The sequence below is a fragment of the Heterocephalus glaber genome, unplaced genomic scaffold (assembly GCF_053883595.1).
Source record: "Heterocephalus glaber isolate CG9 unplaced genomic scaffold, H.glaber_assembly_v1.0 deba00001472, whole genome shotgun sequence".
Classification (NCBI taxonomy): Eukaryota; Metazoa; Chordata; class Mammalia; order Rodentia; family Bathyergidae; genus Heterocephalus; species Heterocephalus glaber.
This window is the reverse complement of record NW_028258315.1, coordinates 62,273,805-62,300,426: the sequence shown is the minus strand read 5'-3', so window position 1 is coordinate 62,300,426 and position 26,622 is coordinate 62,273,805. Positions and strand designations below refer to the sequence as shown.

Genomic DNA, 26,622 nt, shown 5'->3' with positions numbered 1-26,622 from the left:
TTTGAATTTCTTTGCCATTTAGTGAGTTTTGTTCATTTTTAATAATACATTTTAATTTTTTGTCTTTCAGTCAATGTTTCCCACCTTCAATCCGAGACAGAAACAAATAAATAAAATTAAATATTAATATTTTATGTTTACAAATGGAAATAAGTCAAATATAAATAATCAAACTTTCAAATAATATGAGGAATATGTTGATAATCCCATCCTTCTGAAGCTATTAAAGATTAAAATTGCAGTAAGACATTTGGGACAAGCTATATTGGTCTTAAATTGATGTAATTTTGTTGTGGAAAGTGAAAGAAATGTGCTTCTTGGATATAAAGTCATAACCACAAACCTACAAAAAAGGAAGCTATTGAATTGTATCTAATCAGCTATATCCTTGTGTGTGTCTAATATTTTTGTTTAATACCTACTAGAAGAAGACAAATATTTTTACCTAATTTCAAATTCTTCACACATTTCTATCAAAATTGTTGAAATTGAAATTATCCAATGGCCTATTTTCTACACCATGAATCATAAAGAATATCATTTTCTTTTTATTTCTTAAAAAGCAGTGTAAATCTACTTCACAAGTCTTTCAAAGAACATCTTTGAAAAACCATCATCTTAGCAAATGATGAGTTATTAAGGGATGCTAGGTCCCTGTGCCATTGTCAAACCCTGATCCCAGGAAAGATGCAGATGTACTTGTTCGGGTTGTAGAAAGCAATAGTGAAGTATGGTGAGCAGCTGCGGGCTGAGGATACATGATGTCTATGTGTGCACAGAGCCATCGACCTCATGGACACACTCTCCATGTTCCAACTTAAATCTATGTTATTATTAATCGCAGACAAAAGAGTAAGACCTAAGTGTGGACCTGTACCATGGCATCAAGATACCTATGAAAAATGCGAGTACATTCTGATTTTGTCAGTGTTATACTAATTAGGTTTAAACCACCAAATCCTCTATATGAGGTAAATCAGCCTAAGACTTCTCTCTGTGCTGCAGGCAAGTGTGAGTAAGGGGAGCTCACTAGTATAATTTATGTGTGCTACAGAGTCTTTGCACATAGTAGACATTCAGTATATATTGAATGGATGAATGAATTGGAGTCATAAAACAGCCCTCACCCATATCTGAGGAAACTACTATTCAATGGTCTGGCATCTTTCCCTCCTCCTATAAACTTGCAATCAGACAAAGACTTAATTATAAACATATCTGAGAAAATTATAGAAACTAATCCACTCTGATAATCACATACTTTAATTCAATATTAAAAACCTCTGATTTGTCATTTACACATTCCCAAGTTCAGGGCCCATCTCTACCACATGTTACTATGAGCAACAAAAAAGTTTCTGTTCCACATGTACATTATGGGGGACCATACTGCCACATATTTTTATTGTGTGACTCTTAGGATGACATGGCACAATTCAATTGCAGAGGTAAGCAAATTGCCTTGAGTCTACCAAGCATTAGCTGAAATAACAGCAGAGAAGCAAACATAAAAGCAAAAACACACAGGGCATTGACTCCTGCCCAGAGGTCCTCGGTTCGTGCCATAAAGACTGTCTTCCCTTCAGCCAACATTCTAAGACAAACCTTTTAAAGACAGTTTTATACTTCCTGAATGATTAAAATTATATATTTAAAAATTGATGAATTCTGCAAAAATATGGAAGGATTCTATTTCTTTTTCTCTATAAAACCAATTTATAGGTTAAAGATATATCTTCTTACCTCACTGCACTTCTGCCACAATCAAATAATGTCACTGCAAATGGAGAAGTCAACAACACCATCAACAAGCTAAGTTATCAGCAGGTTAAAATTTATAAACTTGATAGTGAAATTCAGTTTTATCAGTAAATCTTAGCTAATATGAATTATATTTTTAGTGTCTCTTACGTGGAATACTCAAGGCCAGCGTATTTTGGATTTTCGTGTTTTTCGTGTACACTTTATAAACATAACCTGAAAGGAATTTTACATAATATTTTCAGTGTGCCTGTACATTCACTGACTTGCTATATGAGGGCAGGTTCAATCTTCTGCTCATGGCATTATGTAGTTACTCAAATAGTTTCAGATATGGAGCATTTCTGATTTTCAAATTAAGGAAGCTCAATGTATAGTCAATCTAAAAAACTGCCCACAGAATCATGAAGTCTGTAATATTCTTATGTTAAAAAGCTATACATATATTGAAAGAATGTTTTGCCTCTAAGAAAGAACTTTCATAACAACCTCTAATGTGGATGAGTACAATCAGCAAAACTCAAATAAATATTTCCAGAAGTCCTACAAGACAAAAAGCATAGAGTCAGATGCTACACGAGATAATTGTACTTTGAGATGAGTAAGACTCTACACTTGACCTCAAATAAATTAACTTTAAATGGAGTATATGAGTCACGTACAGGGTGTAAAAATACCAAAAGGTTAAGGTAAGCATTAAAATGAAAATGCAGGGATTCTTAAGAAGGAAATAAAATATCAGTTAGTTGATGGAGGAAAGGCTGAAGAAAGTAGGTCTTTGAATTGGTCCCCTTCTCTACCTTCTAAGACAGAGGCTAGGGTGACATAGGGAATAGAGACATATGGAAACCAAGAATCCTCTCTCCTCTTTACCAGGATGTAGTTTGATAACACCTAAGGGCTCCTGAGGTCAGAGAGACTGGGGTTTGAATGTCTGGGCCCCATCTCTCTCACTTTCATTTATGTTACCTATCCTTTCAACATCTCAGGGTCTTTACCTGTGATTTCTCCTGTCCATGGGGGAGAACAAAATGATACAGAGCTATTTTTAGCACCCGACACACACAAAGGCATTGGTATGGCTGGTGAAATGATTACAATGATAGTAACAATGGTGGTAGAGGTAGTATTGATGCATGCCCTTCCAAGAGCTGGTACTGACGAGGGCTACAGCTGAGGCTTCACACATAAGTGACACTTGGTACATATAAGCTGGTGTGCTAATGATGATGGGCAAATTAAAACGGGGAAGTACCTTAGAAATGTTAAAGTACCTAATAGCAGAGGAAGTAGTCATGGAAGCCGATATTTATTGAGCACTTACTTTATAACAATCTACATATCTACTGCTTTCAAAGGATTTGATCATTTATTCTTCATAACAATATGCAATAGATCCTAATATTATTATTCCTTTCTTTCAGATGTAGTCTCAGAAAGGTTACCATAAGCACCTAAGTTTCCATTGTCATTATGTGCTGTAGATAATTTCAAATTCCGTACTTTTCTCAATTATTAAAAAATATATGGTTAAGCATCTTTCTCTGTGCTTGATTCTCCTTCCGAGGCCTGAATCCTTTAGTCAGTCCCATGAGTGAAGAGGAGAGGAAAAAAACCTCTCATTATTGGCTCAGCTTTTTTTCATCACCTACCTTCCCTTCTCACATAAGGGATTATTTCAATGAGCAGTAATGAGCACAGCGACCTTGACCAGGTTCAGTAAGGACTAGGAGTCAGATATCAAGGGAAACAAATGCTATCTGACAATCCTGCCCTTGTACAGGGATATGACAGGAATGTGATGTAAGGGACCATGAAAAAAGGCGTAGGAAAGAAAGCATCTGGCAAGCTGAGAACACTCATATAACACTACTACTGATAAGTAATAGACCCTCCTATGCTATAGGCATTGTGTTAAATGCTTGACATGGATACTCTAATTTAAAGCCTGAAAACAGTCCTATGAGGATGGACTATTATTATCTTCTTTTTTACAGGTGAGAATAGTGAGGCTCAGGTAATCAAGTAAACTGCCCAACACAAATGGCTAACAAGAGAAAAACAGGAATTTTAAATGAACACTTATATGCTCAACAATGTATTTTACTGCCTCTTGAAGATATGAAAACTACAATTCACTTTCCCCATAAGTCATTTCTGTACTTAAATAAGTAGAGAAAAGTGGATGAGTGAGAGAGAGAGAGAGAATGTCCTTTGCCATATATGACACAAAGTTACAAAGTTGTGATAATCTCAAATAATTATTCAGAAACAGGAAGCAAGGTTTAGAGTATAATATCCCTACTCATAAGTATGGTAGGACAATATATTTGCCATTGAGCTACACTATTCCAGAAATTGTGGGATCTTGTAGACATACAAGCTAAATTTCTCCCCACTTCTCAAATCCCAAAATAACACTTCATTTCTACAGAACCATTCTTTGCATGCTTGTCATTCATCCACTGGCCTATTTTTTTCTTATTTCTGTACAAAAAGATGCTAAGTCTTTGTTGTCAGATGTGAAAAGAGTGGATGAGAGGGAGTCCTGGTGCCTCAATGAGGGCTTTTTAAAAATCTTAATTCTATTATGCCAACTCCATTAAACTTAATTATAGTGAATGCAGAATTATATAATTACCCTCTGTTCTGTTCTTCAGATGCTATATTTTGATAAAATTTACTATATGCCGCTGTTCCCCTGAACACTAGAAATGGATGTGTTGATATAAAATGTGTTATAATTACAATTAAAATACAGCTTACATAATGATAGCCTTAAAATAAAATTATAGATGTGTAGGACAACATGGTCATGCATTTTGAGTATAAGTACATGTTTAGACCAATATATCTGGTAGCTGAGTGAATAAAGAACAGAACTTTGGTTAAGCCAAGGAGGCTAAGGGTTCAAGCATCTAAAAGGAGTTTACAACTATTCCAATGAAATTTCATCAATCATGTCTTCAATTTAAAAAAGTGAATGATGGGCTGGTGTTGTGTCTTAGTAGTAGAGTGCTTATTTATAATGCACAATACCCTGAGTGGTTTCATCCTCAGCACTAAAAAACAAACAAAATGTAAAAAATATAAAAAGTTAATGAAAGATTTAAAAAGCCTAGGGAAATTTTCATACCTGGTGTTCATCTGGGTATCTTAAAGTAAACGTGTTATTTTTCCATGAATACCTGAGTTACTGCCTAAACTTTACCATGTTTATAAATGATGATAAAATTTCAACAGATTCTGGTGAAGCATAAAACAATAACGATGATGATATATCAGGGCACTAACTAAATAGTTATGAATTACTTCTCATTAAAGATGAATCCATTCACAACTAACATACCTTATTACAATTACCAGAGAGAAAGATAGAAAGTTAAAGTGTTTCTACTAAATTTTTATACTTATGGCAGCTTACTAAAATAATTGTGTCACAAATATTACTAAAATAATGAATTACTTTCTGCTCATTTATGCTGTAAAAACCAACCACATTTCATTTTAGGACATTATTTCTAGACAATAATTAGTATTTGTAGAATCCACAATGCTAATCACATTATCTCATTTAAACTTGCCAGTAATATTTTTGTGTATTTTTAATCTATTTTAATTTATTTTTTATGTTTGCAATGCTTGGGACAGAACCCACTACTTTGTGCATGCCAGGAAAGCACTATACCACTGAGCTATACCCCCAATCCAGTACTTATTCTTATTATTTCCATTGTTATATAAATACATCTCTTCTTGGATCTTTCATCAGAACTGAAGACTTGGACAACCAACTGTATGTTTGACACTTGTCCTTGGATGTCAAGAAACATCTTGAGTCTTCTATCTTCAAAACTGATCTTTAAACTCCTAAATTTGCTCCACTTCAAGCCATTTACATCTCTAATGATAGTAATCTGACTTTTCCAGCTGCCTCAGTTCAAAGTCTTGGAATCACCATTGTCCTATTTCTCCCTTTCACATCCCACATTCAACACACCAAGAAATCCCATCTTGACCTTCTAAATGAATCACTTCTTGGAACCTGTGCTGTTAAAATCCTCACCCAACCCATCAAACTAACAGCTGTCTCACAGACACCTGTAAGTGCCTCCTATTTGTTCTCCCCAATTCTATTATTTTCCCTTATCCTCAACACCACAGACAGGGTCAGAAGTTCAGAGCAAAAGACAGACCAATTCACACTTCTGTTAATGGCAACCTAAAAAGCCAGTGCTTGTCATGACCTACAATGCCTTACATAACCTGGCCCTATAGTATTTCTAATTTAAAACCTCCTCTGCTTCCTCCTTCCTATTGACTCCACTCATCTTTAGCAGCTTCCTTGATATACCTCCAACATGGTAGACCCATCTTGCTTTAGAATTTGGACACTGGTTGTTCTTATTTCCAGGTCATGGTTTCTTTTAAATCTACTCTGCCAAATTCCTCACCTCAAATATTTGCTCATCTGTCCCCTTATCAAGTCTACCCTGGCCACCTTATTTAAAATTAGAACTCACATTTATATCCCTCGGGCATTGCCAACTCAATAATTTTCAGCATGTTCCATATTCTTTTCCTTATCCCATAATGTTCAACTTCTAACATACCATAGAATTTATTTATAACATCCATCTGTTTCTACACATGCCAGTGTAAGCTGAGAGAGAGGAGAGAGGAGAGGGAGAAAGGGAGAAGGGTGAGGTAAAGAGAGGGAAGAAGAGAGAGGAGGAACATAGAGACAGAAAGCTTGTGCTTTTATATTGATTAATCTAAGCACTTATAAAAGTGCACATGAAAGGGACTTAATAAACATTTCTGGAAAACATACAGATGAGGAAAGTAGGAGTAAAGCTAAAAATGACTAAGTTTCCTAAGTTGACTCTGCAGCTAGAAGTGTTGCAAAGGAATTCAACCACAGGGCTCCCTGACTTCTACTGCCCTAAGCTTTCTGAAGGTCTTAAGTCCTTTGAATTCATTTGTTATACTCAGTACATGAAAATTCTCACTCCACTGAATATCATCACTAAAGTTTCTGTCTCTCTCTCTCTCTCTCTCTCTGGAGATATATATATACATACACACACACACACACAGTGTGATAGGCAATGATGTTTAAATTTTCAAAAAAGTATTACAATTAAAACACATTGCCATCAATACCCTCAAAATATGTCCCTCTCCCCAATTTGAATGCACTTATCCCATGATTCTTACCACTTTCTGAAGCAGTTCTGGAAATCTTCTTTTGTGAATGTCCTTAGTTATACTTTCATGGCTGCCTCATTGTCTTGAATTGCATTTACAAGTCCTTTTAACCATGAAGAAGACATAGAAGTTGCATGGTGCCAGATCCGGTGAATAAGGTGGAGGAGACACATTGTAACATTTCTAAAAGCTTGCCTTTATATTGGATGGCACTTGGATTCTGCATTCACCATATTTTTTTATCACACTTGGTAAAGAAACAAATGAAAGAGAACTTTCAGAACTGCTTCAGAAAGTGGTAAGAATATGATAAGTGTGTTTGAGGGGCCGGGGATTTAGCTCAGTGGTTCCACCACCTGCCTTGTAAGCGCAAGGTCCAGAGTTCAATCCCGTGTACCAAAAAAAAAGTGTGTTTGAAGTGGAAATAAGGGGCACTTTTTAAAAGGAAATTAAAGGTAATGTGTTACTGTGATTTTCTTTTTACTTAAACACAAACTGTAGGTTTTCTCCAGATTCCATTAAAGAGAGTTGGGATACTACAGTAATTTTACAGAAAATTTACCAACAATAATTATTTAGGAAATTGTGGCATTTAATGATAGCACAATGATAAGATAAAATAATAGCTTTTAATTTTGTAGGACACTTATACCATTTAAAATCCAGTGCTAAAATATTTCCATGTATTTTTCATGCAATCCTTACAACTACACTATCAGTCAGATATTTTTTATTGTTCCCATTTCAAAGATGAGGAAACTGATGAAAGTGTGGTAACTGTTTGATCAAGATCAGACAGCTATTAAATAGATGGGGTAGACTGAAATCCAGGTCTAGCTCTAGAATTTGATTATTAACTCCTACTGGAAAATTCTGATGATTCCCTAGGTAGAGTTTGTTTCCTTATGGCAAACATCTACCATGGTGTCTGCCTAAACTGAAAACTTCAGAACATAAGTAAATTTACAACATGGGGAAATATTTAAACATTACTCTAACAAATAGAAATCTTTTCATCTAAACAATAGTGCAGAAGGCTGAGCCCTTCTAAGTGACCTAGTTGCTACCGTCCATCAAGAACCAGAGGAGGAAGCAGCAGCTGCAGAATAGAGAAAGCACAACACCCAGAGCCAGAGAATTCTGTAAATGAACAATTATAAAACTATTAAGCTGTGGCACTTTTATAGCAAGAGGCAAAATAATCCATTAAACTGAAAATTCTCCTACCCTTCCCTTCACAGCCCACAGAAACATTAGTGTTGCATTTATTAGGATGTATTTCCTGTGCTTTATCAACTTGACTTTCAGCAATTGTATTAATACAGTGCTCTCACTTTTCACATATATCTGAATGATGGATTTGTCCTCTTGAGGTTTGTAGAAAGAGTGAAGTGAATGAAATAAAGTTTAAGAAGAGCCATCATAACACATAATGGTGGGCACTGAATCAGGACAAGAAGAAACATCATTTCTCATTCATTTGAATGAAGAGGCTACTATATATTTATGCCTGAATACCAGGCTACTTGTTGAATAACAACAGGCACTTCTCATTTGGAGGTATGAATTCATGTGTTCAAGATGCAATGGACCTATAGAATTAGTCTTGTTTTATAACAAATACTTCTGTGCATAGATATGGTTAAACAATTAGCACCTTTGACATCTTTAAACCCCTATTATTTCAGGCTACACAAATCTATAATTATTTTAACCATCTCTGCATTTGTGGAATAACTGAACAGTATGCATTGTGGTTAACAACCTGAATATTATCAGAAAAACCTAAGTTTAAACCCGGACTTTACCACTCACTAACTAGGTGACTTTGGAGGATGAGATCACATTCATGATGTTCAATGGGAATGACAATATCACATTTGCAGGACTACTGTGAGAACTAAAAGAGTTGAAATATTTTTAGTATATGGCACAGTGGCTCATCCTGGAGATTCAAATTATTTTTATGATCCCTACTATTAGAGCTTCTCACTGAATGTGATATATGTCACATATCATTGTAATTTTGCATTTGATCTTTTAATATAATAATTTAAGAAACATTTACTAGTAAATATAATTGAAAAGTTAGTTGTCAAACATGGAAGTGTCATACTGTTAAAAATTATGACACAATACTACTCTTCTCAGATATATATTTTCTTGTGAAAAGTTTTATTTCTATTTTTCTAAGTGTAGACAACACATACGTTTATTGTGATAATTCACAAAAGAACCATTAATTAATTAGCCCAATTACATGTTGCATAAATTTCCACATAAATAGCGGCTTTTAGTTGCTGGGAAAATGCATTTGCAACTGTTCTTTATTGCCTATTTAGAGCAAAAGGACAGGAGAATAGTCAAGCTTGTTGCTTACTGTACAGGGGCCCAGGAGTTTAATATACTTTGTACTCTATTATGCTGTGAACATGCCTCTGTGCCCTGGGGATAGCAACAAAAGATTTGCTTTGATGAAAGGAACCCAGTATGGTTGCAAAGCTTCCAGAAAGGAGGCCTATAACAGACAGTTTACATCAAAAGTATCTACACTCTCAACTGCATCTAGATTGGAAAGAAGCAATCATAAATGCTTAAAGTAATTACAGTAAATGTTGAAAGGAGGAGGGAGAAAGTAAACTTTTGAATATTCCAAACTGGGACTATAACGATTATGTTTGTAAAGAAAATATCATGTTATTTTTCACTTGGTGAATGTCATTCAGTGAATATTATATTAATGTAGGACATCAGTTGTTTTAAATTGCAGGTGGTGAACAAACTCAACATAGTGAAATGATTTTTAAAAAAAACTTCATGAATGCATCTATATGCAGCTCTATTGGGCTCTGAGAATTTCATATCAGCAGGGCTCCAACTCTCTATCATTCAGCCCTGCATGACTCTATGCTAGGAGAAAGTCTCTCCTTGGGTTGGATGGCCACTGGGCTTAGAAAATCCCAGAGAGAATATAACTTTCCTATTTATCTCCGGCAGAAATGTCTTGAGGAGGATTCTGGTTAGTTTGGACAAGGTCTAGTGCCCACAACTGAACAAATTCCCCACTTTGCTTGACCTGGGGCCAGGGGTATGGACAAGCTGTCATTATTTGGCAGTTTCTCCAAAGAGAAGCCTAGCACTATTGTATGAGACTGGACAGGACATTGGATAGACAAAGGCAACAGCTGCTCTGTAAACTCCACAGTTCCTCCACAATGCCCTGTGTGCTATGATCATGCAGGAAGTTAACCTCAGAGGTCATTTTCCCTGCTACCAACCTTAATATATACAATTAAGGAGCGAAATAACAAAAGAATAAGGATAAAACATGAACATGGGAAATTAACTAACTATTAATGACCAAGAGAAAAAGAAATAGAAAAGAAAAAGGAAAAAAAAAAAACAAACTTGTAAAAGTTCTCTCAAACTCACTGAAAATTCAAATTGGGAACTTGAGATACAATATCATGGAGTTTTGACAAGAGCAGGTTTTCTCCAAGCCAAAGCAACAAAAACCAAAAACAGAAGGAAAAAAATGACATTTTTAGTAAGCACATTTTTAAAGACAAAAATTAGATGAGAAAAGAAGGTGAAGTGATTTATTAACTATAATTTAGTGTGTAAGTGACAAGATTAAAAGATTAGCACACAGGTAATGCACCTAGGTCTTTTAAATCCAACATGTATTCATGTAGAAAATAGAGCACTTGTAATTGGTTAAACTCCAAGTGTTTGTGAAGTTGAACACAACCATTGTGTCAATTATTATTGAAAAGAAAAATGCCCAAAAACATCCAAATTACATGGCTTGTGTATACATAAAATACATTCGAGGGCATCTTCAAATATAGTATGCACTTGTGTTCATTCCTTCTCTCTCTGCTCTTTGAAAAAATGCCCCTTTAAAAATTTCCCACTCACCATCTGTTAGGTAAATTTCCTGAAACACAGTAAATGTGGAGGCAGAGATTGTTATAGAGATTATTCCAAGTGGCAGTGATACCTATATTTATGCAATTTAAAAAGTGTAGGTTAGAATTGCTTTAAAAAATTCACCACTATAGTAATACCATATTACCCTATGAGCCAAATTCTATTCCATTACATAAGGTTGAAGGGGCAGGGAGAAAGGCAAGAAAAGTCTAGGCACTTATATGTAAAATATTGTCCCCAAAGTTTGAGATTATATTCAAGTTTCAATGAATGGGAGAGAAATACTGACAACTTTACAGATGTACTTTACTTATTTTACAAGGTCTACAGGCTGAAATTTGCATTATAATCCAATAAGGGTGCTTTTTTTTTCAATCTAGTTATTTTTGGGTAAAAAGCAAGTGGAACAGATGCCATCCAATTCCAAGTCTATAGCCTAGACCATGTCACTACATGTGAAATAGCTTTCATTTACAATCGAGATGTAGCAAAAGTAATTTATATTGTCAAGAGTGTTTGCTCTCCAGTCTGTAACAGAAAAGCCTTGGATGAAAATATTCCCAATACTTTCCACTAAAAACATATATCTGATTATCCATAACCAGTAGGTCATTAGAGATACATTTTTTCGTCACCATATTATATAACCTCTCCACTGCAAGCCATCCCCACTCTGTGATTATTTTTTTAAAATATGTTACTCATAGTCAATATTAATTTATATTTAATCTTTCTTAGCATTAGGAGAGTATTATTTTGCACAGGTTCAGAAACAAATCTCCAGAAATTCCTCCCTGATGCTTCTTTGAGGTTGAACATGTATTTCAGGGCAGTGGCTATGATTTAATTCTAGTTGGCAGAGCCCTGACCACAGGATAATTTCATTAGCCTCAAATTCCTGGATTTGAAAGACCCACTGGATATGATTCCTGCCTGTCATTTACTAAACTCTTCAGTGTGGTTATAGAGAAGAACAAGAAGAGTTGTTCAGCTCCTATCTGGGGCCTGGTACACCAGCAGGCAAATGAGAATTCCAAGTTGAAGATATTATTTGCATCTAAGTAGTCATTCTAGCCTAGGTCCTCATTTTCAGGGGGGGAACTTCATCCCAGGTTTTCCTGGAAGCAACCAAATTGGTTACATCTGTTACTATCCCATTTCTCCCTACTTACCCCTAGCACTCAGCAATCCCCATTTTAGTACTTAAGTATTTTCCCCCAGGCTAGAGGATTATCTCTCTGTGCAGTTATATCTCAAGTGTTCAGTTTGGCACCATCCCCACAGCAATCCACAGGGATCAGAGAGAAAAAGAAAAGTCAAATCACTGTAAAGCTCAGAATTTAATCATTTGGAGGAGTTTATTTTATATAGGACAATTTTAATTGAGCAGAATGATGAAATCAGGGAGTAGAGTGAACTACCCTTCTTTTTCTCTCCCCCTAGTTGATCATGCCTATGAAAAATGAGTCTGTGTGCCATTACCCTCTCCTGATTTTGCACACTGATAGAAGCTGGAGAACTAGGAGTTGAACTTGTATGCCTGGAGCTTCTAAAATCACACACAAAACAAGGCCACTGGAAGATGTATATAAATACTTGAACGTTGGCAGTGGTTAACCAGGATGGCATACCAACCATTATAGTGCCAGCAGCAGCAAAAGCTACAAGTTGGTACTATCCTCCTATCAGTCTGTTCGCAACAAACGCAGGTGAAAACTGGGGGCTCTTTTTTCCCTCAGCTGTTCAATCCAACATGAATCGCTGCAATTTGCAAATTAAACGAAAATGACAGTGTTTTCTCTGAATGTTTTTTTCCCAACCCACACTGCTCACACTGGCATTCAGTTCCTTTCCTCCCCAGCTCAGGGAATGGGAGAACCAGCCATTTGTTTCGAGTTGCCTCAGATTCAAACATCAGAGGAGGCATCAGCTCCCCCTGGAATCTTTTCTCAGCAAGCACAGTCCCTGAGCCTAATCTGCAATTGCTTGGGAGACTTCAGCATTTCACTCTTTTTTTCAGATAGACAGGCCCATCTGCAGTAATGCTTATGCTTTGAGTGAAGAGAGGAAAAGGCAGCAAAATCATTTCAAAATGCTAAACACAAAATATACCTTCCAGTCCACCCCTAGGGTTCTGAGGGAAATGCTGGAAATTGTCCAAATTCCCAACTGATTCTCAGGTGCTGTCTCTGACCTCATCCTTTCTGCAGCAGTGCCCCTCAAGTTGCCCAGCTTTGAGCTCAAAAAGGAAGTGCATCTAGATTTTGATTACAAACCTCAGGCTCTTCCTGATAGCAAGTAACCCAGAAAGAAGTCAACCATCAAAGCACTTACAGGATTGCAAACATCTAGAGGTCCCTATGCGGGCACATTCCGGAGTTGGCAGGGATGCTCAGAGCTTTAGAGGGGTCATACTAGGTGTAGCCTTGGATAAGCACACCTCCCTGAACACAAACTTTGCTCTCCTGGAGGCGTTGCTGACCCAAGACTCAAAAGGATCCCCGTTTGAAACCCACACCCTAAGGGAAAGCACTGGAGAGGGAGCCAATTCTTAAAGTGTGGTAGTACCCCCAAGCATCTAGGGTACTGCTGAGGAGAGAGAGTCATTCAGGGGAAAGAGGGGTCTCCAGTGGAGATGAATCACGATAGAGAGGGAGAAAGGAGGCAGAAGATGAAAGGGAGGAAAAAAGGGGAGAATAACAAGGAAACAGAAAAAGAGAGACACATGGAGAAGAAACACGAACAAGGGAACCCCCTATTTCAGAGACCCTGAAAATTTCTGAACCCTCAAACCATCCATTTATACCCATTGCAGCACAGGGGCCATGGGGCAGGGGTTGTAGGGGAAAAAGGCAAGAGAGCCTGCGGTAGAACCCATCTCTCCTCAGTCCGGATTTGCCTTTACCCCACTTCTGCCTTGGCCCTCTGAAACCCCGGAACCGAACCGGAGGAGAAAATCCGCGGGGCCCTGCGCAGCGCACACCACTGCCCCAAGAGTCTTCTTGCCTAGCTCTGAAAAATTATTATCCTTGGAGCTCAGATGGGAGGACTGGGGTTTGTGGGCTTCGGCTGGCTCCGTAACGGAGGTGGAGGGCGAGGGGGCTGGGGGGGGCAGTGAAAGCGATTTCTGTTTTGCAGTTAGCATGAGCTCATCTCTGGGCTGAGGTCTGAAGTAGCAAGAGTAGAAACTGATAGTTCGGCTCCTGCTCGTGGCCGGACTGCAAATGCAATTTACAAGGTGCAAAAAATTGCCTGGAGAAAACCCATGGGGTAAGGGTCAAGTCTGCGGATGGCATTTCCCCTTCTGGTCAGGGTCCTGGTCCCTCTGGCTCCTAGCTCTACCGTTCAGAAATCCAACCCAGAGGTGGGCAATTAATGTCCACATCCACGTTAAAACTGACCCCTCAGTTTAAGAAGTGCCTCCTTCTGTCCTCTCGAAATTCTCCAAAGGAGTTGAGGTCTCCTGCGGCTTATGGGTGCGAAGCCGGGGAGTTGAGAAATGCCCGGTTTGAGGCACCATCTCATCTTTCATATTCCATGCGCCTAACCAGTTCTCCTAGGAGCTGGGCACTTTTACAAGCCTGTTTTCGGACCATATTTCACTCTAATGCAAACCCATTTAAATCATCGCCTTGTTTTTCGCAGATTGCTTCTTGTAAACGGGATCATAAATCCAGGATGTCAAGTCGGATGGAGTGGCCCGTGGACAGGGGAGAGATGGAAGAGAAATAAACCAAACAGGGAAGGAACCTCCTCGGGTGGGGTGGGAGGGATCGGGCTAGACCTCCAGGGTGGAAACGCGGGAGGGCTGACCTGACTGCGCATCCCTGGAGTCCAAGCCAGTTTTAAGGTTACCAGCGCAGGGAGCCACTTTGTGTTCCGTCCCGAAGGGAGCGCCCCCCTACCTGGAAAAGCCTCAGGATGTTGGCTACCATGATGGAGACCGAACTCCCCGAAGCCCCAATCACTCCAACTACTTTCTCTGGCTTGACGAAAACGGGGGGTTCGCCGTTGGTGCAGCGCACATCGGAGGTATCCTTCTGGATGAGCGCCTGGACGAAAGTGAGCGACTGTTCGAGCGCGTAAGTATCCCTGGAACAAGTGTCCAGGATCCGAGCGCCCAGCGTCACGTTGGGCAGCAGGTTGGGATCACTGTTGATCTGGTCCAGGGCGTAGAGCATCGCTTCCAGCCTGTGGATCCCGTTCTCCCTCTTGATGTCGCCGCAGGGCACTCCGGTGGGACCCTTGGCGTGCACCGGGAACAACCCCCCGAGGGTGACATCCCCCTCGATCCGGATCGAGTGCGGGGCGTACATCTCCTGGCCGCGCGCCGCCGCCGCCAGCGCGCACAGGAGCACTTCCAGCACGCAGCAGGGGAACTTCATCAAAGTCAGGACGCGGAGCAGCTTCCCCAGCTGTACCATGCTGCTCTGGCTGCGGGTCTAGCGGCGGCGGCGCTGGAAGCGGGGTGGTAGGCTCGCTGAGGTCCGGGCCCCTCCAAGTGAGATCCTCCGGGAAAGCCCGAGGACTTCTGCAGGCACGAGGGTGGGGCCCCCGCGAAGGGGCAGCCAGAGGGTTGGGGGTGTCCCGCAGCGCCTGCCAGCCGTGGGCGCCCTGCGCTCTAGGGTTCTGCAGCCGGCGCGCCGAGCTCACGCCGCCCGGCTCTCCGCTCGCGCTCTCCACCAGCCCAGCACTGGGGAGAGAGCAGGGATTGCTATCGCTTTAAATGGTCGTTCTGCTCCCTCTCCTCCTCCTCCTCCTCCTCCCACTCCCTCCCTACCTCCCTCGCCTGCTCTCCAGTTCTCCCCACCCTTCTCAGCGCCGCCCTCCCCACTGGTTTGCATCATCACGCAGGGAGGGGCAGCGTGCTGAGGTAAGGGGGGAAATGGGTGGGCGGCTGGGGAGAGCAAGGTTGCCTCGCAATGGGAGTTCCGTGGTCCCCGGGGAATCTAGGGATTTTTTTCAGGTCGCGGGAGAGGGCGGAGCTCTTACCCCCAACTCACTGTGGAAGCCTCTTGCTACTTTAAACCCACACCCACATACGGAGGACCGGTGGCATCAGCCCTGGGATGAGGCAAGGCTGTCTGGTGCTGACTGTTCCCAATCCCTAGGTCCGGAGCCTTGGCTACTAGCTCAGGAAAAATGCGAGGGAGTCAGGAGATGAGCAAATCCAGGAAAGAGAGGCACAGGGAGAACCCAGTCTACTCCTGATCTGCTCTGCCTATGCTAGTTTTTCACACACACACACACACACACACACAACACACACACATACGAGTCTGATTCAAGACATACACAACCTTTACACAAAGATTTCTCCAGGACCAGGCTCTGGGCTTGGCTGGAGGGAAGCAGAAGCTGAGGACACTCACTGCACCCTTGGTCTTCAGGGTTCCTAGTGTCAGAGCCGGCTAACCTGGCAGTGGTCGCCAGGCCGGCAGATTTGACAGAAACCTCGGTCTAGGTGCTTTTCTTCCATTTCTTAGGAGGTGGAGCGGCTCTGAACTCAGAAGAGCACACTTTCTTTCTGAGTGCTGACAGGTGTAAGGCTCCCTCCTACCTGTTCCAGATATGCTTCTGAGCTGGTGACAGGATTTTGCGGGAAGAAAGGAGCAGGAAAGAGTTATGGTAGGAGGAAGAGGAACACGAAGACATCTTCTGGATTAGGAATGCCTCTTTTTTTCTCTGCTGGGAATTTGGGGGGGCAAAGTCAGGATGCCAAAGAAGATTGAACTGCAACTAGAAAGGGCTTTATCAAAGATGCCCCAGGCTGTCAGCCTTAGGCAAACTTGGCCCATCAAAGTACCAAGTGTCTCTAATATCTATATAAAGGAATTTAATGTTCCTGTTTTGGGGGTAAGGATAGACTCAAAAAGTTAATTCAACTCTTGCTGAGGTTTTCAGTTGGAGTGCTCCAGGAACAGAGATTTGAGGATGGAGACGACGGGGGGGGGGGGATTAGAAACAAGGCTAGTTTTTTTTTTAATTGATGGTGAAAATTACTGTTGCATTTTTGAAGGCAAAAGACAGTTAACTTTACCAGCAAATACCTGTGTGCCATTGGCATTTTTGTTTCTCTGACTAGATTTAAGTTTCCCCATCTGGAAAATGATGAGATTGAATTGGATGCTCTCCAAGTTATCTTTTAATTCTCAAATCCTCCGTTAAAATAGGCTATGTCCCTTTGGCCACGGTGCTCTTTCTAGGGCAATATTGCCTGTTTCTTTATGTGTAGGAAACCAGCAAAAAGCTATCCAAAGATTATTACCAACATTTTCTGCTGCAGTGGACTTTTTGTTTTATTTTTTGTTTAACATCTATTCCATCTACTTCTGGGGACAGTCCGTCAGTTTCTTTTTGGATATGCATCATGCTGTGGTTTTGAGAACTGACCTCACTTTCTATAATCAAGAAAGAAATATAGTCAGAGCATCTGATCCTTCAGGTTATAGTGCTGAGTTCAAGGATGAGCCTAGAGCACAACCTGAGCTCTTTAGGGAGGATCCTTGCATTTTTGCTGGGGCAGCCAGAGTGAAGACCAAGGGCTACCAGAATCACAGAGGGCTATCTCTGTGGGAATCATAAACACCGGGCCCCCTTCCTCAACACATTTTGTGTTTCTCTTTTGGAAAATTGTTACACTCCCCTAATTTTGAAAGAATAAAATATTTTACTGTCACTGTCCAGGAAACCATGCTGTAATTCATATGTAAATCTACTTGTGAACACAATGTGTCAATCACCTTTAGATTTGAGGTCTTGCTTCAAGAATGTACATTTTGAATAACCTTATTCCATGATGCTCCTGCTTTCTCCTGCCAATCCTATAACACTGAAGGTATTCTATGAAGTTCATATTCGATGCCAGTGGCTTTCACAGGAACAGGGAGATATTTGAATGCCAAAGTAACAGAAATATGTAAATAGAGGTACATACACACATGTTTGGGGTAAAACATTTGAGCTCCTGAATCTAGTCGTACTTAAAGAATTGCCCCTGGACTTTTTAAGTTATTAGTTTTCTCTTTCTGTTTGAAGCAAAAAAGACCCTCTTTTAATTCTCCTGTTTTTAACACACATGATTTAAAACATGACACAGCTGGAATACGTATCTGGTTAAGGTCACATCACCTAATTTTCAAGGGAAAAAAGCCACTGAAGCAACAAAAAGTCATATTTGGGGACACAAGTATCCGGATTCTAGTTTTAAAGGACCAGAACCTCAGGGTGCTTTTGAAAGACTATATACTTACCTAATTTCTAATTTTGGAGTACTTATTAGGAACTTGGTGACAAAAAGTAGGCAGAGAGGTGAGTAGCAAGTAATGCTGCTTCTTTTCCACTTTCACTTCACAGTAAGTGTCTCTGGGCTGGTTGTGGAAGGCAGCCTGTTCTGTGTTTTCTTCACACTTTTCTCCTTCTCCCTGAACATCTGGCAGCCCTCATTGTCTGCCTTGCGCTGCAGTCATTCTGTGCATGTCTTTTTCCCCTTGGCAAGTTGTAAGACCCTTGAGGGTAAGGGCTATTATTTATCTTTTCATCTAGGAAAATGTTTTGAATGGTGTTTTGTACCTAAGAATCGCTCATGTTGAATGAATCAGAATTGGTTTATCCTGCACTGCCTGTCTTTGACAGTGACCAAGATCTAAAGTGGGCAGAGCAAGAATGATGGTAGATAAATTGCAGTCCTCTTAGACACTGTACACAATTTCTGGAAGTTACAGGATAATTAATGCATTTTGAAATAAGTTTGTTTTAGACAAATTAGTAAGCCTGAAACATTGTAACCTTAAAGCATTTGATCAGTTTTTGTGAAAGCTTCACTTGGTCTTTCAGGAGTCAAGTGCTTACTACTGAACCAATATCTGTGAGCACTACCACCGCCACCTCTGTCAGTTGCTTGAGGTCAGTCAGAAGCATGCCCCTCTTTTATTAAGCCAGGCACTAGCACCGCATGCACTGCATACAAAGTGACATCTCTCAGAAAAGAAACTGGAAATCAATGCAAAGCTAGCAAAGCATCATACATTCAGTACCTACAGTAACTCATTCATCTTTACATCTGTATCCATTTAGCCACAGTGCATAGTATCTGATCTTTCATAAGTGATGATGTATGTAAAAATACATATATATGTATATATACACACACACACACACACACATGTATGTATATTTTAAGAATTTGCACTGTCAATCAAGTCTGACTCTGGTCAAACTGAGCCATTCATTATTCCAGTGTCAGGTTTAATTAGAGAAATATCTAGCTTTAGGCACAAAAGCACACATTATGCATTATAAAGTATGCTCACAGGCTTGATTCTATGTAGCTATCCTTCCATCCTCACTTAGAGGTTAATAAAAATATCTAATTAAAGTTAACACCTTAGTCTTAACCCATATTTTTACCATTTTGTTTTTCTAATCATCTAATTTTCTTTAGTTTTTTTACTATTTTTTTGCTTATTTTTTAAATTTATATATTCATTGGTACATTTTAGGTATACAATACATTTACATTTATCATTGGGTGTTTATACCTGAACATGATGTATCTTAGTTCTTATTTCTCCCCCATTACCTATCTGCCCTTCATACCCACCACTCTTCCCTATTTACACAGACTTTGTTTCCTTTTTTTTTCCTTTCTCATAATTTTTCCTTTCCCTTCTTCCCTTTCCCCTTCCCCTTCTGCCACCCTTACCCATTTGGACCTTTTCCTATTTCAAATTATCAGTTATTTGTTTTAATTATTTTCATCCTTATTTACACTTTCAGTTTCTCACACTAGAGATACTATTCAGAAAGAGCCCAAGTTCCCATCAATTGGAAATTGGATTAAGAAGATGTGGGTTTTTTTTAAATAAAATGGAGTACTACTCAGCCATAAAGAATGAGAAACTAGAGTCATTTATAGCTAAATGGATGCATATTGAGGCCATACTCTTAAGTGAAATAAATAGGACACACATGTTTTTACTATTTATCTCCACATTATTTATTTAAATCTAGTTTGTAATGGACTTGATTGTTTTTAATTGCAACTACTTCTGCCAAGTTGCTAATGCACTCTGACTATTTGCTCATTCTTCATGTATGAATTTAGCCATAACTTTAACCATTATTTCATATTCACTTTGCACAACTGAATGGGATCCCTTTTTCTAGGAGAGACTATTTCTCCTTATACATTTGTATCATATTTATTTGTTGTACATACCTATTGTCATTTAATTAGCATCTATTCAACCATATCCTCATCCATTTTACAAAGAAACTCATACCAGAGTCTTTGAAGGGTGGGGTGGAATTGCCAATCATACCTTTCTTTCCTGTAGTTTATTTAGGGTTGCAAGCCAGTGGCACCTAGAGACAGGTGCGATGAAGATTTCAGGGTTTATCTCCTAGGGTCTTTTCCTCTGGAATGACTCTGTGTAAATGCAAGACCTGGATTACTCTAGCAGCTTCACTAGATGCCGAAGATGAAGCCAACACACAGAGGTACCTTCCACCCTGAGATCAAACCCATGGCGGGGATCTGGCTTGTAATCTCCAATTATATAAGCTAAGAAATCTCAGTGTTTAGGATAATTTCAGTTCAGTATTTTGTTACTTCCAGCCAAATGCATGTTAATTGTTATTAAAGGATGGTATGTGTTAATTTAATCTTCCAAATATCTACATTTGACAGACATCACTGTTATTATCATTATTTTTATTGATCTGGAGATGGATACCCAGAAAATATTGTTTATCAAAGATTGCCTTCTAGATATCTTCTCCAAAGAGTTAAAGACATCATACAACATATTGAGACTTGCATACCCATGTTTATTTCAGCACAATTCATAATAGCTAAATCTTGGAATCAGCATATATGTCTATCAACAGATGAATGCATAAATAAAATGTGGTATTTATATACAATGAAATAGTATTCTGCCATAAAGAAAGGTAACTTGAATCATTTGCAGGAAAATGGATGTACCTTGAAACCATAATCCTAAGAATAATAAGTTAGACACACAAGCTTAAATATCACGTGATTTCTCTTATATTAGAAACTCAAATTATAAATAAAGACCAAAATAAAAGTCAGATAATAGGAAGTAGAGAGATGAAATGAAAAGAGGATCAGGATATGGAGGGAGGGGAAAAAGGAAAAATCCCATACAAGAAATGTAAACATTATATACTGTAAACATGTACCAATAAAAAAATAAAGGTACTGCCTTTTGTTTCTGCTTCTTTAGGTTGCCTTCCTTATTCTCTCTTTTTCCTGGCACTTTTGTTTCTTAATTCCAGCCTGTAGATGCTCAATGAATGTGCCATCTTGTCAAACACACTCAATTCACAGAGACTTCCCTTGGGTCATCTCTCAGATCCTCGTGACCACTTTGGATGCAAAGATTCGAGAGCCAAAAGCAAAAGTCTGATCCCAGGACCAAAGGAGTCCTAACGCCTCAGTTTCTTTCTTCCCAGATCACGGTGATTTTATTCATTTCTCTTCTGGGTTGAGAGAGAAAATTTCCTTATCCTGCCACATGGATAGGAGCATGAAACAACTTTTGGGCAAATTGCTGTTACAAAAAGTGATTCTTCAGATAAAAACGAATCTCCCCTCTCCATCATATTTTATCCAGCCTTTTAGACAAATAAAGATGTTACTTCTAGACCCTTGAATCAGAACAAATTGGCTTTGAGATACTTAACAGGCAAAAAAATATGCCCTCCTTTATAGTTTCTAGACAAGCCCTCTCTGAAAATTCATATATCCCACTCTTATCCTATAATACCTTCAGTGTTCCTACAGTGCCTTCTATATTGGTAAATCAGAGACCATTCCTGTGGGAATGCACCACTCTTGTCCTCCAGAAATTGAGATAGAGTTGTCCATTCTAGTGCCCCACCTACTCAAACTAAGATGTGGGCACACACCTAGAATTGGCTGCACTAAGCTCTCCCTTTCCCTGGGGAGGCTAATGAGTTCATGATAGCAAAAGACTTGATATTTGATGTATTAACCCTTAAAGAAGGTAGACTTACTCCCATTGATTACCTATATATGAAGATCAAGTCATGAAGCTTCCAAAAGCTGTCTTTTCTAGAACATGAAGAAAGCTAGTCAGAGAATAAAATTAACCCACAAAGGAAAGTAGATCCAAGATAGAGAGAAGTGGAGCCCTCAAAAGGTCCTATGGGACACTGGGATTAGCCATACCTATAGCTCCATTTGCCTTTCAACATTCCCTTTTGTTACCAATATGTCCCAACCTTTTTTATTAAAGATTGTTTGAATTAGGTCTGTCATAATTGAGAGTGTTGATTCAGATCATTACTGCTTAAAGTCAGAAGAAAATTAAATTAAAAATAGCCACTGATTATTAGATTCCCGTGACATTATAGAAAGATTAAAACATTACAATGCAGAGTACAGCCATCTTAGAGTTAGCTTTTGATATGACACCAGACTTTGAAATATAATATCAAGCTGTAAATTACAATTTGTTCAAATTATTGATATGATAAAAATAAAATAAAAATTTAGGAAGGATTGAATATAACTAATGGAATTTTAAGCTGTCATAAAAATAATTTGTTTCTGTTTTAATATTTAGATCTCTGATCTATTTTTATTTCTTTAGTGCATGGTGAGAGATATGGGTCTAGTTTTAGCCTTTAGCATGTGGAAAGCTAGTGTTGCCAGGGCTATTTATTAAAGAGGCTTTCTTTCAGTGAAGATGTTTAGCCCCTTTGTACAAATTAAGGTGACTGTGTTTGGAATTCTTTCTGCAGCTTCTATTCTATTTCGTTTAACCTTGAGTCTGTTGGTTTTATTCATTTGTTTGTTTGTTTGCCAGTACCATGTTATTTTTATCACAGTATCTCTGTAGTATAATTTCAAGTCAGGGATTGTGATGTTCCCTGCTTGCTCTTGTGGCCGAGTATTGTTTTTGCTATTCTAGGTCTGTTCTGGTTCCAAATAAATTTTAAGAATGTTTTCTCTAGCTCTGTGAGGTACTTGATTAGTATTTTGATTGGGATTGCATTAAATCTGTATGCCAATTTTGGGAGTATGGTCATTTTTACCATGTTAGTTCTTTCTACCCATGAGAAAGGGATGTCTTTCCATTTTCTTTTTTCTTTTTCCTTAAATTCTTTTATTGGTACATTTTAGGTATACAGTACCTTTACATTTATCTATGGGTGCTTGTACCTGTACATGATGTATCTTGGTTCTCATTTTTTCCCCATTACCTGTGCGCCCTTCACCCCTAAACCCTACCCTATTTACATACTTCATTTCCATTATTTTTTCTTTTCTCATAATTTTTCCTTTCCATTCTTTCCTGTTATTCTCTTTGATCTCCTTTTTCAGAGTAGTTTATCAATGTAAAGATCTTTTACTTCCTTTGTTAGATTGATTCCTAAATATTTCATTTTATGGGAAGAGAGAATAGGTGGAACTCTTGAAGACACTGGTATAGGCAAAGGCTTTATGAACAAAACCTCAATTGCATGGAAATATTACAAAGAAAAAACAAGTGGGATCTCCTCATATTAATATGCTTTTGCATAGCAAAAGAAACCACCAACAGAGTAAAGAGACAACCAACAGTGTAGGAAAAGATTTTTGCCAGGTGTTCCTCAGGAAAAAAAAAGATATCTAGAATATATAAAGAACTAAAAAAATCACCCCCCCCCACACACACATTTAAAGACCGAATACACAAATGGGCATCTGAGATGAATATATACTTCTCAGATGAAGAAGTACAAATGACAAATAAATATATGAAAAAATGTTGAACATCACTGGTCATTCAAGAAATGCAAATGAAAACAATGCTGAGATGTCATCTCACTCCAGAAAGAATGGCTGTTATCAAGAAATCAACCAATAACAAATTCTGGCAGGGATGTGAGGAAAAACAAACCCTTCTCCACTTTTGGTAGCAGTACAGACTGGCTCAACCACTGTGAAAATAGGTATGGAGATTCCTCACAAAACTAAAACTAGAGCTTCTATTTGACCCAGCTGTCCCCCTTTTTTGTATCTTCTCAAAAGAATTAAAAGCATCATACTTACCACAGTGACATATGCACACCCATGTTCATAATAGTTTGTAATAGATAAACCTTGAAAACAACCAAAATGCCCATCACCTGATGAATAAGACAGTTTTTTATACAATGGAGTACTACTCAGCCATAAAGAAGGACAAACTTGAGATATTCATAGCTAAATAGATGCACCTAGAGGCCATACTCTTAAGTGAAATAGTTCAAACACCTATGTGTAAATATCACACTATTTCTCTGATGTGAGAAACTGAAAGTGTAAATAAGTACCAAAATGTATATTAGATATTGTGAAATAGGAAGAAAATGTTCAAATGGGAAGGTGAAATAGAAAAGCCAGGGAGGGAAAAGAAGGAAGGGAAAAGGAAAAAAATGAGAAAAAAAAGATAAAATGGAAACAAATCTCTTGTAAATAAGAAAGGCAAGAGAGGTTGAAGGAGGAGAGTGGAATGGTAAAAAAATAAGAAGATATATAATATACAGGTACAAATTCCATACCATAAATATGATCTTTATATTTAAATTATACCAATAAACTAAACTAATGATAAAAAATAAAAACAAAAAAACATCAATTTGTTATGTTCATCTCATGACAAGAAATGCAGCAGGAGTATAGATATTTTTGTGTGTAAGGTAGGATGAGATATTGCACCTATTTAAAATCAGTAGTTATTTATTTTTTTGAAGCTGATCTTTTTTCATTTTTAATTTTATTGGTGCAATTTAGAGTTATATAATGATCACATTCATTGTAAGGAATTTGTACATTTACATGATTATCTTGATTCCAGTTCCTCCCATTCCTGCCCCTCCTTTCAACCCTTTTTCCCCTTCTTTATTTACAAACATCCTGTTCCCAGTTTTTCCTTCTTTTCTCATTTTTTTCTTTTTCATTCCTTCCTTCCCCCCTGTAGTTTTCCTTTCCTATTGAATAATTGTTTTTTTCTTATTTCACATTTTCTATTGTATGTTTTGGTCCCTATTTTCATTTTTAGTTTCTTACACCATAGAGACAATGTGATATTTACACATAAAGTCAGTAGTAATTCAAAGTAGTACAGTTTTCTCTATTTTTAGAATCAGAGCACATGATCCTTGCATGTTTGAGATGTGCTTACTTATGAGTAATGGAGGCATTTGAACCTCATGATTGAATCTCTTGTATTTCTTGACTTACTCTGATCAATGTATGCTGCTTATTCTAATTACTGAACATTTACTGTGTATTAGGCATGGAAATGGGAACTTGATAGGCTGAACTTCATTTAACACCTGCACTGAATCTATAAAAGTGTTTCTATTATTATTATCTTTATTTGGAGGACGCAGGCACTCTTGCAATGATTTATATGTGTTGATTCATTTAATTTTGCATAGTAAATTGAAGATTTCTTTAATTTCCAGTATATAAAATGAGACATTATCATCATCATACTTATTTTTCCAATAAAATTTGAGCCAAAACTAAAATTTGCAAAAGCAAAAGTCATACAGCCAGGAAGCACCAGAGTTCAGATTTAAACTCAGAAGTTTTATCTCAAAAGTCTTTGGTTTAATCACTGTGACCTCTAACCTGGGGATACAGAAGCAGGGTTCCCACCCATATCTATTGGCAGCCATGCTTTTAATGCTCAGCTGCTTTTCTATGTGGCAATAGAAGATGAGCTATTCGTGCAGGCATTGCTAGAATAATTCCACTTGGGAATTAAAGCTTTGGCCAGTCAACTACAGGTACCCAGTTATACAAATGTTGCTTTCTTTTCCTTCCCAGAATCACATGAACAGTCTATCTAAAAGGAAAAGTATGTCTGTTCTCTACAAGACCTCTAAGTTTTCATTTGATTGTACATACATTCACTGTACCTTAAGGCCCTGAACAAGCTCTCTTTTCTTTGTTATGACTGTCTTCCTGTTCCATGTCCTGTGGTAGCTTACTGAGATGCTTCTCCCAATCATGCCTAAAGCCTTGAACCTGCCAACTTCAACATCTGCCTGAATCAAATTCAACACCTTACCTGAAGTGAAGCAAAGGGATATCTTCCTTCCTGGTTATGACTTGACTCAGTAAATGTTAACCGAGTACTTGAGATTTTATAATAGCCTTCTTTTCACAATGTCTAAATTTGGCTTTTCAAATGAGCTTTATGTACTTCAACACAGTTAACTGAAACATTATGGATCTGTTTTCTAAATGTTCAAAGTACTGAATATTTCTTCTTGAGAGGATTTTTAAATCTAGGAGAATATCTATCACACTGTTTAATATTCATACCTCTTTTAAGATTCAAACAATATTCCTTAAATTAAATGTGCATGTTTTTTATAAGTTTTGATTCTTTGTATTTTGGCCCAATTTTTAATTTTCCTATCTTCATTGAAATTAATATATAAAAAGTTGATGCTAATATCTTAGCCATAAAAGTCCTTTTTCTACAGTGATTTTTTTTTTTTTGGTACCAGAAATTGAACTCAAGACATTGAGCTTGCAAGGCAGGGGCAGTGCCACTGAGCTAAATCCCTGGCCTTCTACAGTGATTTTCATTCTTAAATCCTTCAGCTCCCACTCCCATACTCACCCTCACAATAAATAGTTATCTCTAAACAAGAAGAATTGGGATCTAACCTCTTTTT

At 38.3% G+C, this 26,622-nt stretch overlaps 1 protein-coding gene across 5 annotated transcripts in view; it reads right to left on the bottom strand.

Annotated features, from left to right (window-relative positions):
• Grm7 (glutamate metabotropic receptor 7) overlaps positions 1 to 15,691 on the bottom strand; it is a 996,496-nt gene extending 980,805 nt beyond the window's left edge. For 3 of the 5 annotated variants that reach the window (XR_015439508.1, XM_087182048.1, XM_087182049.1), the window contains exon 1: positions 14,811 to 15,691. Coding sequence is in view for 4 of the 5 variants with exons in the window: in XM_087182048.1 (XP_087038174.1) it covers positions 14,811 to 15,329 (519 nt within the window). In the remaining variant the exon portion in view is untranslated. The remainder of the gene's footprint in view (positions 1 to 14,810) is intronic. The other 2 variants (XM_004854246.4, XM_013075649.3) reach the window with 1 other exon arrangement.
• Positions 15,692 to 26,622: the final 10,931 nt, after the last annotated feature.